The sequence below is a fragment of the Lathamus discolor genome, chromosome 3, assembly GCF_037157495.1.
Source record: "Lathamus discolor isolate bLatDis1 chromosome 3, bLatDis1.hap1, whole genome shotgun sequence".
Taxonomy (NCBI): domain Eukaryota; kingdom Metazoa; phylum Chordata; class Aves; order Psittaciformes; family Psittacidae; genus Lathamus; species Lathamus discolor.
This window is the reverse complement of record NC_088886.1, coordinates 134,187,306-134,200,064: the sequence shown is the minus strand read 5'-3', so window position 1 is coordinate 134,200,064 and position 12,759 is coordinate 134,187,306. Positions and strand designations below refer to the sequence as shown.

Genomic DNA, 12,759 nt, shown 5'->3' with positions numbered 1-12,759 from the left:
CACAGGCAGGGACACCTTTCCACTAGAGCAGGTTGCTCTAAGCCCCATCCAGCCTGGCCTTGAATACTGCCAGGTATGGGGCATCCACAACTTCTCTGAGCAACCTGTTCCAATGCCTCACCACCCTCATAGTAAATAATTTCTTCCTAATATCTGCCTTCCTAAATCTGCTGTCAAGAGGGATCTCCTCATCAGGAGATCAAGTATCTTCTGGTGAGGAGGCAGCACCTATGTGAAGGAGCCTACAGTGAGCATGACTGTATTAAACTCCTGCACCACAGAGTTGACCCTGGAAGGCTTTGTGATTTGTGTAACATAAACAGTGCTGCTGCTGCTGTGGGGAAGTGTCAAGATTTGTTAAAGTTTGCAAAACTCTTCTAATAGCAATCCTATATTAGAAAAAAAAAATAAAATCCTATATGGCTTTCCAGCTCTTTGGCATTCATTAGTTTTGTCTTATCATTCTTTATGTAGTAACACTTAGGTGCTGCTTAAGTTCCGTATAAAATATTAAATGTAGTTTACTGTAAAGTCATCAGGCTGAGGAATGTATCTTACAGTGTTCATGCTGCACCTAGCACTGATTTCAACTGCAGCTCTCCAGGCAGTATTATGAAGGTTCATTATACCATCAAGATCTGTCCCCACTTCAAGGAAGGTCCATTCTTAAGTACAGGTTTGGTGTTTAAATAACAAGTTTATTTTTTTTCTTCTTCTTTCCATCTAAAATGATTGAACTAGTCCCAAGCAAATACATTTTTTAACTTGAACTTTTAATTAATGTCCATTTTGATCCACTTTCTTATTTGTCACATGTTTTCTGAGCTGGTTAAATAATGTTTTTTTTTCTAAAAAAAAAAAGAAAAAAAAGAAAATTAAAAAAAGGCAGTTAGGGTCTATTTTGCATGAGAAGATATTTTGTTTAGGAATGAGAGTTGTAGGCATTCTCTCATACGTTGTAATATTTTCCATGTGTGGCAGCTTGTTTTTCAGTGGTACAAATATGTGCAATAAGGGCTAAGGATAAGAATTAATCTAACAGCTTTTGCAGCAAGGCTTTTGATGGTTTCACTCGATTTCATTTTCCTGTGGATACTGCCGTCAGTTCTGCTGCTTGCAATATGTGAAGCATAATTCTCAGAGGTTCACGAGGTTGTAGGGATCCAGTAGGAGATGACTGATTTCTCCCCCCACACACGTACACTCCACCCCACACCCCCTCACCCACCCACCAGCAAAACATAATGCTGTACTATTTTTGGCAGCAGGGAAAGGGCCTCCTTGTGAAAACAGAAAGCAGTGTATTTCTCAGTTACATCACTTTGCAATCTAATGCCGTGTTGTGCTCAGTGTTTTTGTGGTGATGCAAGTCTTTTTTTTTTTTTCCTCCTTTTTTTTTTTTCTCCCTTCAGCTGGTTGGATTTTCCCCATCTTACAGCACCTCGCAGGTCTCTTCTCTGAGCAGTACGTTGCCTGAGTGAGTGGAAACATACAGATCAGCTGCAGGTTTCTGCAAAAACAGAGTGAAAGAGAAAGAAAAGGGTTGGGAAAGCTGAGACAAATATTGACCTGGACTTATAGAAAGACATCCAATGGCTGAATAAAGAACCCCTGTTCATGTTTTGGGATATTCTTTCAACTGACTGGAACAAGAGCGGATCAAAAGAATGGGAAATGCCAGCAGACCCTTTAGAAGAATTGCTTATTTCTTATGCCTTTTATCTGTGCTTTTGCTGACTGAAGGGAAGAAACCAGTGAAGCCAAAATGTCCTGCCTGGTGTACTTGTACCAAAGATAATGCTTTATGTGAAAATGCCAGATCTATTCCTCGCAGCGTTCCGCCTGATGTTATCTCACTGTAAGGGCTGTAAGCATTTGGTTATTTAATTTATGATTTAAAATGAACTGGGATGTGTGGTGTTTTCAGTGCATACAGAAGGATGCTTGCTGCAGGGAGTACCTCCAGCGTTCAGAATCATCAGCTAATGTGTTAAAATTGTGCTTCATCCTTGAATCCTGATTTTTACATCTCTTTCATCTGTCTGTCTGTCTGTGTATGTGCACACATCCCATTTTATACCTTCTTCTATACTACATGAAACCTGTAACATTCATATTTTTTGGTTGTTTTTTTCTTTTTTTTTTTACTTACATAAATAAATTTGTCTGTGATGACCAGATCATTATTATAACCATGGATATATGAGACTACATTAATATAAGGTTGTTTTTTTTTCCTTTCCAGATCCTTTGTGAGATCTGCTTTTACTAAAATCCCAGAAGGGAGTTTTTTGCTCACACCATCTCTGCAGCTTCTGTGAGAAATATTTATATGATACAATTTTTGTTATGAAATGTATATGTATCCATAAATATTTTAGAAAGGGTCTCAGTGTTAATTTTATAAGAGTCTCAGTATTAATTTTATAAGAAACAGCAAGAGAAGATTCATTAATGACAAAATACAAGACTTCTTAGCAATTTGAATGATAGTGCATGTTTAATTTTTTCAAAGTGTATCTACTTTGTATTTTGCAAGGCTATCTGTTGTCAGTGCTACTTTGAATGATTACGTGCTGAAGCTTTTGGTGACAGAACGTATGCTATCCTCATTATACTTTAATTAACATTACAGTAGGGACTTCAGTACTGCAACAACTATTCGTGTTCCTTTTCTGCAGTCCAGGGGCCTGATCCCAATATAAAGCTGCCCATTTGCAACTCCCACCGACTGTGGGTTCTGAAACCCTCAGATCAGACCTTTCATTGCAGTGGGACAGGTCCTGAAGTCCTTTTCCATGTAAAATTGCCATTGACTTCTGTGGAAGTTTAGTCACTTCAGTGGGAGTTTTGCCTTCATAGCGCTTGGATTTGACCCTTTCTGTTATTTCATGTTCTTTGAAAAAAGAAAAAAAAAAAAAAGTAATGGAAATTTTCTTCCAATTAGAAGAGAAATAAATTAAGCAGTTATTTCAAAATCAAATACTGCAATGAGGTATACGCAGAGAAAGAATATTTTGGGATGTTTAACTACTAGATGCATTTCTATATAGGATTTTTACAGGCTCACAGGCTTTCCTGGAAATTTGGGCTTGGGATTATATAATTGTGAGCTATAGAGAAGTAGAGGGGGTGTAACCTGAACTGTTTATAGTGGATGTGCTGCCAGCCTGACACACACCCAGATTTGTCTCAGAAATCCGGCAGGACAGACTCCCTGATGTGATCAAAACCAAAATCAGATGTCTGTCCCGGACCGACTTCCCATGCACTCTGGATGTGGTCAGAGGTGTAATGTTGATGTATTAGAGTTCTATGGCTGTTGGATTAAACTGCTGGCGCACCAATAGCTGAAGCCCTGACCCTAGCTGTACTCTGCTACCTCAAGTGGAGCTGATAAGGAGGTGCAGACGTACTGTACAATTTTGGATACAGGGTAAATAGGTAAATGCAGTTACTATGGAAACCTAAATGCTTTTCTACAGTGCTTTATTCTGGAGAAGCTTTTCCCAGGTGGTCACAGATCACAAAAGGGACACATTTCACATAATTCCTGCAATAGGCCTTTCAAAGGAAGGAAAACTGAAATAGCAGCATTGGTGGAGCTTGTATCAGAAGAGAGTGAGTAGGACATCATCTCTCTTGGCTACGATACGCCACCTACACTTAACGATCCCGCTGCCAGGGAGGCAGAATTGGGTAGGGTGGAGTAGGACAGACACAGTCATCTTGAGTTATTATAGTGCCTGGCATAGTGTGCTCTGGCAATGGCTTATGGCATTTTGGTAATGGTCATAATTTGCATGGTCAGCCATACACTGAAATACATGTTCTAAGCTGATGTTAATAAATGTTGCAACAAATGCTCTGACCTCAGAAGAGCTGGGTTTGTTCCATTATGGTCTTCAACGAGTGATCTGTTTTCCAGATATATTTCTAAGTAGCTGAGCTGCTTGCCATCTTTGGGAAGTCAGACTGCTGATCTGAGGCAAACAACTCCTTAAACACAGACAACAGGAGGCAGGATTGTACCTGTGTGGTCAATACTCCAGTTTTTACATGGGAAAGGAAAATTTCCACCTTTGGCAGATGATAGTAAGGGAAATAAGAATATGGAAAATTCAGGTTAATTAGAAATTACAGTAAGTTTTAGCTTTGCATGATTATAGCTGTATCAGTAGGTTTAATTTAGCCAATAGCAAGATTGAGCAGCCTGTATTTCTATGTAATAGTCTGCAGCATTACATTTTTGCATCCCAAATGTGAGCTGGTATCTCCAGTATGACAGTCACACATTTCTGAGTGTGAAATATATCTGCTGCTATTATTATTTACTACTATTTTTACTGTAGTAGTGGCAATGGTCTCTGGAAAAATCATGGTCTCGTGCTAAACGCTACGTGTAAGTCCCAGGCCAGGAGAGCTTCTTGAATAGTATGGATGGTATGGTCTGTGCTCTTCATGTGACAACAAAAATACAAAGGACCTACAAGTGCCAGCAGGAGTGTTCCCTAAATGTACAGAAAATATCCCTGCTCTCTTCTCCAGTGCTCGTAACTGTGTATCAGCAATGTGCTGAGTTTGCTTTTATAAACTGATAATGTGAAAGCCCACAGAAAGAAAGGAGGTAGTCATGGCACCTCCTAGCAGCGGACAGTTCCTGCTAAGTAGTATAGTCCCTAGGTACAGCGCAGTATCTCCAGCCTCTATCCCAGAAATAGCTAGCTGGTGGGTCATGCTAATCTAGTGTCTGAGGTCAGTGACTCGGGGAAAAGCCACTTTGTGCATCACATATGTGTGATACAGACATTGGGGAGAGGTATGAGATAGGAGGCAAATGAGATCACGAAGTGCAAGACCTATCCTATAAGCCTGGCAATCTCTAAAATAGCTATACTATTTAAAGAGATACCACCATGTTCTTTAGGAGGGTAGAGTGCAGAAAAGGAAAAATTATCCAGTGAAATCACATCAGAAAAGTAAAATTAGTTACAGGCAGCAGATTTACTAAATTGGTCTTCTGATTCAGAGATTTTACAAAAATACTTATTTTCTTGAAGGAAGACAAGTATTTATTGTTTCTAACAAAAAGGAAGATTTTTCCTGCTTATATTTTTCACACATATAAAATTACATATTTAAAGTGGAAAAAGCACAGTCTGCAATAGCTAAGTGAGAAAACAAATCAACTGCAATTTATTCTTAATGCAAAATTCAAAATAAGAGATGAACTGTCTTATTAATTGTATTAATTCATACTTGCAAATTTTGCATTCCTCAATGCCTAAAGATGTCACAGGGTAAATTTATTTATCCATCAGGTCTAACTGAGTAATATATATACAGTAGTATATATACATCTAGTATTAGTACATCTAGTACAGATGTAGTACTAGAGTATACATCTAGTATTAGTATATAGTAGTATATATACATCTAGTATTCCACTGGGCAAAGTTCATTGTACTTGACAATGCTCAACATATTAAGGGTGTGGCAGTCCAGAGCTGAATTAAAATGGGCAAATGCAAACATGGCTGATAAGCATAAATAAAGCTGTAAAAAATCAATGTTGGTCCACTTTTAATGCTTACAAAATTACATAAAATTAAATGTGTTGCTGCTATTTTTATTGCTAGATGGATGAAAAATACATGCACACACTAAGAACTATCTCCAGCTGGTATAATGTGGTCTTAAAAATAGTTCTGATTTGAACACTGATTAAATTAAGAGATTTTCCATTTGTTTCTCAGTAACTTTTTAGTACTCTCAGGTCAAATACGCTCACAAGTTCAACTCGGAAGTTAAGGGATTTTCCTGCCTGTCAGTGATGCTAATTCAACCTGATGTCTGGCTAACCAGCTGGATACGTTCCCTATGTTGTCATCAAAAATAAGTGTTCTTCAAGACAATTTAGACCTCTGTAGTACTTGAACATTTCATTGTCAACCAAGTCTCCAGTGGCACTTGTACGATCCCATTGTTTTACTGGCATGATAAACCCACGTTTGCATCCCACAGAAGTCAATGGAATTTTATCAGATTGCTCCAGCAGGCAAAGCAACAAGTTGCTAGGCCCTTCCAGTCGACCCAGACTATGGGGCAAAATATCAGCCATACAGTCCTGTAAGTGCTTGCACAGACAAAACCATGAAACCAGGCAGTGAAAATCTGGCCTACCATGGCTTGCTGAATTCTAAAGATGTTAATAACCTAATGGTCTTTTGTTTTGCATCTCTTTATGCAGGTTGTTTACATCCAACACTTTTGATGTTATTAGTGATGATGCTTTCATGGGCCTTCCTCATCTAGAATATTTGTGAGTGGACAAAAGTATATTTCCTGGTATTATTAAATAGAGGGGGTGGGCTTCCAAGTTACAGGCATTGCTTTGACCAGAATGACTTTACGACCCATTACAGGTTCATAGAGAACAACAGCATTAAGTCAATTTCAAGAAATACTTTCAGAGGACTGAAATCTTTAATTCACCTGTAAGTAAAGTGGTTGAATATATTACTTGGTATTTTTAATATAGTAATTGAACCACTGTGTTGCTGAATTTCACATTTGGATATATAGCTATTTACATTTGTTTAAGCAGTATTAATAGTCATTTAATTAGAATGTTAATCTTTGTGTTTCCACTAAAGACTCCCAAACTTGTGGTATTTGTAGAAGGTCAGGACCCAAAGAGCTTCCAAGAAGTACATTTGGCAGCAGCTCCCTGACTTTCTCTGCTCAGAACACTGGGGATTTCTACCTGAGTATGTAGGAACAGGTGAAAAGCAGAATGTGTCAGGGCTTGACACTGGTGAAGGGAGTCCCAGTTTGGAACTTGGAGAGCAGGAAGATGGGAGCTGTGGTCAGCACTGAGGTGCCATGGTGGTGAGATGCTGAAGGATGGACATGTGCCTCTTCCCAGGTACCCAAATCTGGCATGAATCCAAGAGAATATGACAGTCATTCCTGGGGACAGGCCATCAATGTCTGTACCTATGTCCACTTCAGCCACTAGGTGCATCCAGCAGAATCTGACCAAATAAAATTTGAAATTTACCACCCTTTTAAACAGAAGGGTTGCAGTAAGATGCATTTATTACAACTTACTGGTACACTTCTTCCACTTAACTGTGTGGCATAGCAGCTTTTAGACTCCAGCAGGATTGGCTTTAAAGCCCTGCTCTGCACCCTGTCCTCTCCTGCACATGAGCAAGAGCATCTCATGGTCAGGATCTGTCATGCACTGACACAAGGAACTTCTTAACATTCTTCATGTTGCTGCTCAGCCCTTCAGCTGTCCTAGAAACACACCTAACCTTTGCCCCTCTGATATGCTGCAGCCCTCTTGCTGCATTAGCCAAGAGGGGAAATTAGTCAAAGGCACTCTGGATGCTAATGTGGCTGTTCAGAGCAATGCTTCCCATGCTCACACCAGTGGAGGCACTTCTCATGCTGTGCTCAGCAGGTGAAACTGCACACTGTCAACAAATACCTGTAACATTCCACTGCAAACACCGGAGTAGCATCCTCATGCTCTGAGCTAGCAAGACAGTTTTTAGACAGGCTTCTGTCTCTTCTTTCACATTTAGTTTATCTTTTAGCAATAATTTTATTTTAGCAAGCAATAAATTTATTGAAAATCCAATATGTACTGTAAGAAAACATAAAAATTTACAAGAATACTGTAAGAAAAAGGAGGCTGAAACCTCTGGGGTGTGCCTGACATGGGTTTGTACCCAGCTCTGAGCATTTGCATTCTGAAGCATATATCTTGGGGGGTGTGTCAGAGGCAGGGGAGTGGATTCTGACCTTTTGGCCTTAACCCAATAACCTCCAAGAGCGTTTTGAAACAGGGTCATTTAACTTTTTCTTTCATATATTTTGACACAGGAGAGAAAGCAAAGGTTCCATTTTAAATAGTTAATGCATAAATAGAATAGTTGAATTGTAGTTCACCACATCCTTCACTACATAGTAAATGTACCGTAAAACAGTTTACTCTTCCCTTTTTAGTCAGAACAGACAAGACGCAGAGCTGTGAGCCCAAGCCTACTATGAGTACTTGTGTAGATAAAGTTACTTATAGAATGCCTCTGTGTCTGAAGAAGAGAAAAGAGAGAGGAGATGGACAAAGGTATATAAACAGGCTGAGCACATCCTGTAAAAATCCGTATTAGAGGTATAGGCATACTTACAGTACTATTAAAAAAGGCAGATAATTGGATAAAGCTGGTAACTGGGACCCTATCTTCAAAATTTTTATGCACATGAATAGCTTTATATTCACAAATGGGTCCAGTACATTATTTATCATATTATTTATTTAGTAGCTGTTGCTGCCAGGGAGCAAATTGCTTTCCTAACACAGAGGAAGGCACAGTTTCTTTTAATACAGAGCATACATTCCAAGAGTAACATCTTGTCTTGCCTGTTATATTGGATTCTGGGGATGCTTCAGCAGTTTCATAAGAGAAAACATATGCAAAAGCTAGAACCACAAGTGAGGAGTCACTGGGGTTGGCATGTGGTTGCATGCACATTTGTGGGACATAGATTTGTGCATCATGCTGCTATTGTGCATGGAGTACTATTCATGAAGACAATGAGAAACTTGCAGAAAATAACTGCAAAGGCAGGTCAATTAACCACAGAATGTGACTAGTTTAATCTGCTTGCAGAAGCACTCCCCACCCTTTGGGGGAAATTGCACATACACATTAAGAATAATCATTTGGCACCCTGAGGCATTTCTCATTTGAGAAACAGGAGAGTACTTGTGTTCATAAAATATATCAAAAACAACCACAGTAAATAAGCATACAGATGAATTCCATGAAGTCAGAGGAGATGAACTTTGTTCTATTTATTCTGTTAACTTCCTTATCGCAACGTAACTTTTGCAATGCAATAAGCTATCCAAACATTTGTATTATTATAATGCAATTAATTTTGACAATTATAGCGTGCCCTTACTGTAAAACAGAGCCATCTAGTATTTATCATTATGCAACACAATTCAGTTTCTGCTTGGAGTATATTAAAGAACAGAAAAAATAAAGAAAAAGCTTATTTCTTTTACTAATTTACTCATTTAATGTCAAAATCTTAGCATTGGACAGTAATTTCTATGCACATTATGTAATTTTGATTGCACTTCTTTCAGAACTGCAGCCATAAGTTTAACTGCATGTTTGATTCAACCTTTACTCCCTTATAAGCCAAATACCACATACAGCACCATCCACACAAGCCAGTGTTTCGTAACATACAAGTATGCTTTTTAACAGTGGAATATAAAATGAATAATTTTCATCCAAAAATCGGCAAATGCACAAACCTTGTGTAAATTTTTCTGTCAGTCACATTCCCATGGCAGTTGTGAACTGCTGCTACTTCCAAATCTATCATCTCTTTCAGTTTGCTGTATGATAATATATAAATAATATATAGGGCACTAAACCTGCCTCAGCTTGCACATCTGCTTGGCTTTTTCCATGAGTTACCTGACTTTTAGAGAATTGCTCCTGAGTGTAAAATTAAGCATAAGTGAAGCACATGATACGTACACCAAACAGTGTTACAATCAGATGTACTTTGAAAGTAGTGAAGTCAGAATGGACTAATGGCATCATCCCATATTTACCATTCCTGATAAGACAAACAATTTTAAATGAGGCAGCAGACGTAGCATATGTGGGCCTGTTCTAAAAATTAAGTATATGCCTAAGTGGCTTTGCATGGTGAGCGAAATTGTAGTTAATAAATAACTTTTATGTTTACAAGCGACAACAGAAGAGGTTCTTAAGTCTTACTAGCTGCAGATTCTAACTGGGATCTTAAACTAGAATGATTTCTATTTTCATTTCTTCTTGTAAGTAATAAATAATACTGTTAATCAAAAGAGGCCTCAGCTATAGCCTACGTTACTCTTTTCCTGTCATGCCGCCAGTGACATCTTGGAGAACTCAGACCTTTAGTGGACTCACAGAGACGTGTCCGGGTGAAGTGTAATATATTGCTTGTTCAAAGCCTGTTCACATTTTCTCATCACTTTTAGTAGCTAGAATACTCACTGAATTTAGGCAAGGTTTCCCAACATTAAAAACTGCGAATTAACAGCAGGCTTTTGCTGGTCTCATACACACATACTCGCACACACACATGCACATTCCAGGAAAGAAATGAATGCTGATCAGCAATTTCTTGCCTATTAATGCATATTTCCAAAAACTATGAGCTAAACCTAAGTCCACTGAATGAAACCTAGTATTAAGATTTCCCTTCCAGAAGAGATACAAGAAAGTGGGGAAATTGCAGTAATATGAACACCATGTATTGGTATCTCATAAGGAAAACATCAGTAGATCCAATCATGACTAATTGTTTTAAAACTATGGTGTTGGCAAAACACCAGAGGTGATTGCACCTTTTACCCTGCTAAGTGAAGTTATTGTAAATGCTTCAAGGTTGCTGAAGAGTGAGAACACAGAAGGAGGCATAGCATTTTAGTGGAAGAAAAAGTCACAAAGTAAATGAGCTGTTCTTAAAAGCAATCTTTTAGAACTAAGTGCTGGAGAATACCACGGTTCTTTACCTTAAGAAAGAAACCCTATTACACCTTGCAAAAATGTGTAACTTAATGAATTAGCACTGATACTGAAATGTCTTCTTTTACAGGAGTCTCGCAAATAATAACCTCCAGTCGCTTCCAAAAGACATATTCAAAGGCTTGGATTCTTTAACAAATGTGTAAGAAAGAAATTAATTAATCTATTAATTATACTAAAAATATAATGAGATTCTTTTAGAGGACATTCTGAGTAACCATTCAAACTGACAACCAGTAATGGAATCCACTGGGTAGACTTCCCAATATGGGTAGGCTTGGGTTTTGTCTACTGTTGTTGATAATTTGCTTTAGTTTTGAACATTCCACCAGTTATAAAGATAAGTAATATTGTTAGTAGTTGTGTAAGAGAGCTGCATGTTTATTTAGACTTAGTGAATAAGAAGGAAGTATCCTTAGGGATACATGAGAGAGCATGGCATGAGGGGAAGGTGGAAGGTATTTAATGGAGTAACATTTCTATGTGCAAGCAATTTCTGGGAAGGCAATCTTTTATCACGAACGCATGTGTCTTAGTAAGTACCATCCCATACTAAATTGAATTGCAATCAAACCAAAACATGAACTTTTAAAAATACATAACTTAAATACCAGCAAAAAATACAAAATATGAACAGCTAAATCCATAGCTGCCTCACTGAAATATGTCCTGTTTACAACACACCAATTCTGGTTCACCTGATGTAGGATAATGAGCACAGAACGTCCTTTGCCTGCTCCCTGTGTTAACAAGGTAGCCTGAATTCACAGTGTTGACCTGCAGTAGTAAGATGTGGAGATGGTCAGTGTTATCTGGTAGCATTACTTGGCAAGACTGATCATGGCCAGGTGGTTGCACAGTCTGGTCCTGGCACTTGCTTGTTCCTGTACATACAATCTGAAATATGACTGAAGACAGCTGTAAGTCTTGAACAGAACACCTTTGCTTGTGCCTTCTGAAGCCCTAAATGAGTATATCTAAAGGATATAGCAAATACTGACTGGCTGACTGTCAGGTTACATTAATTCCAACTTTGTTACCTAGAATGATCTTACTGAGAAAGGGTAATCCAAAAGAAACAACCTCCCAAAATATGGGGCCAACAATTAGGTAAGGTTTTGTGTACCTGTAAACTCGGAGACATCAACAAAAATTTCCTGCTGATCAAGTTAAGTAAGTTCTTCGTGATAAACTTAGTGTAATAAAGTCTGTGTGGGTTCTGGCATGTAGATTTAACTATGGGTCTGGACAAATCAGGAAAACAACAACTGAGAATAAGCAAGAGGGCACATATTTAACAAGAGCTTAGTTTGTTGATGTCCTGCAAGGAGGAATACATCAGCTAAGTACTTATTTTCAATGCATGATTTATTTATTGTAGAGATCTTAGAGGCAATGCATTTAATTGTGACTGCAAACTGAAATGGTTAGTGGAATGGCTGGGCAGCACCAATGCAACAGTTGAAGACATTTACTGTGAAAGTCCACCAGAATATAAGAAGCGCAAAATCAATAGCCTCTCTCCAAAAGAATTTGATTGCATTATTACAGGTAATGTGCTTCAAATTATTTAATCTTGTTAAATTAAAGTCAAAGCTATATTTTTTTTTTTTTTATACTAAGGTCCATTTTTGCAGGAAGTCTGCATAATGGATGGAACTTCCACTAAAATCAATATGAATTCTGTGCAGGTATAAGTCTGACTTGCAAATCACTTGGGAGTGGGGTCTTATATTGCAGGTTCTACTCAGACTTTAATATGCTATATAAAGATTTGGAGAACTGGAACATAAAACAGCACCTCTTTGAGAAATATCTGAAAACAAATTGCAGTGCTCCTTTATCAACAGGAAAATCAAACTAGTGATGAAATACCGTAATCTGTAATAAAATGGTATCTGCTAAGCAGATGTTCTTTCAGCACAGTATGGAAAGGATCTATAATAATATGTTGTGCGCACTTTTGCAGAATTTGAAGTGTATCAGTCCCTGCCATACCAGTCTCTGTCAGTAGATACTTTCTCGTACATGAATGATGAACACGTGGTTATTGCTCAGCCTTTTACTGGAAAATGCATCTTTCTTGAGTGGGACCATGTAGAAGTGATGTTCAGGAATTACGACAACATTACAGGTATGAACACTG

The 12,759-nt window shown here is 38.2% G+C and overlaps 1 protein-coding gene across 1 annotated transcript in view; it reads left to right on the top strand.

The window, feature by feature from the left end:
- The window catches only part of LGI1 (leucine rich glioma inactivated 1), a 30,743-nt gene that overhangs the window by 16,782 nt on the left and 1,202 nt on the right, over positions 1-12,759 (top strand). Inside the window, exons 2-8 of the mRNA XM_065672902.1 lie at positions 1,413-1,858; positions 2,246-2,317; positions 6,251-6,322; positions 6,426-6,497; positions 10,684-10,755; positions 11,995-12,164; positions 12,583-12,747. Of these exons, the coding sequence (XP_065528974.1) occupies positions 1,668-1,858; positions 2,246-2,317; positions 6,251-6,322; positions 6,426-6,497; positions 10,684-10,755; positions 11,995-12,164; positions 12,583-12,747 (814 nt within the window). The 5' untranslated portion in view covers positions 1,413-1,667. The remainder of the gene's footprint in view (positions 1-1,412; positions 1,859-2,245; positions 2,318-6,250; positions 6,323-6,425; positions 6,498-10,683; positions 10,756-11,994; positions 12,165-12,582; positions 12,748-12,759) is intronic.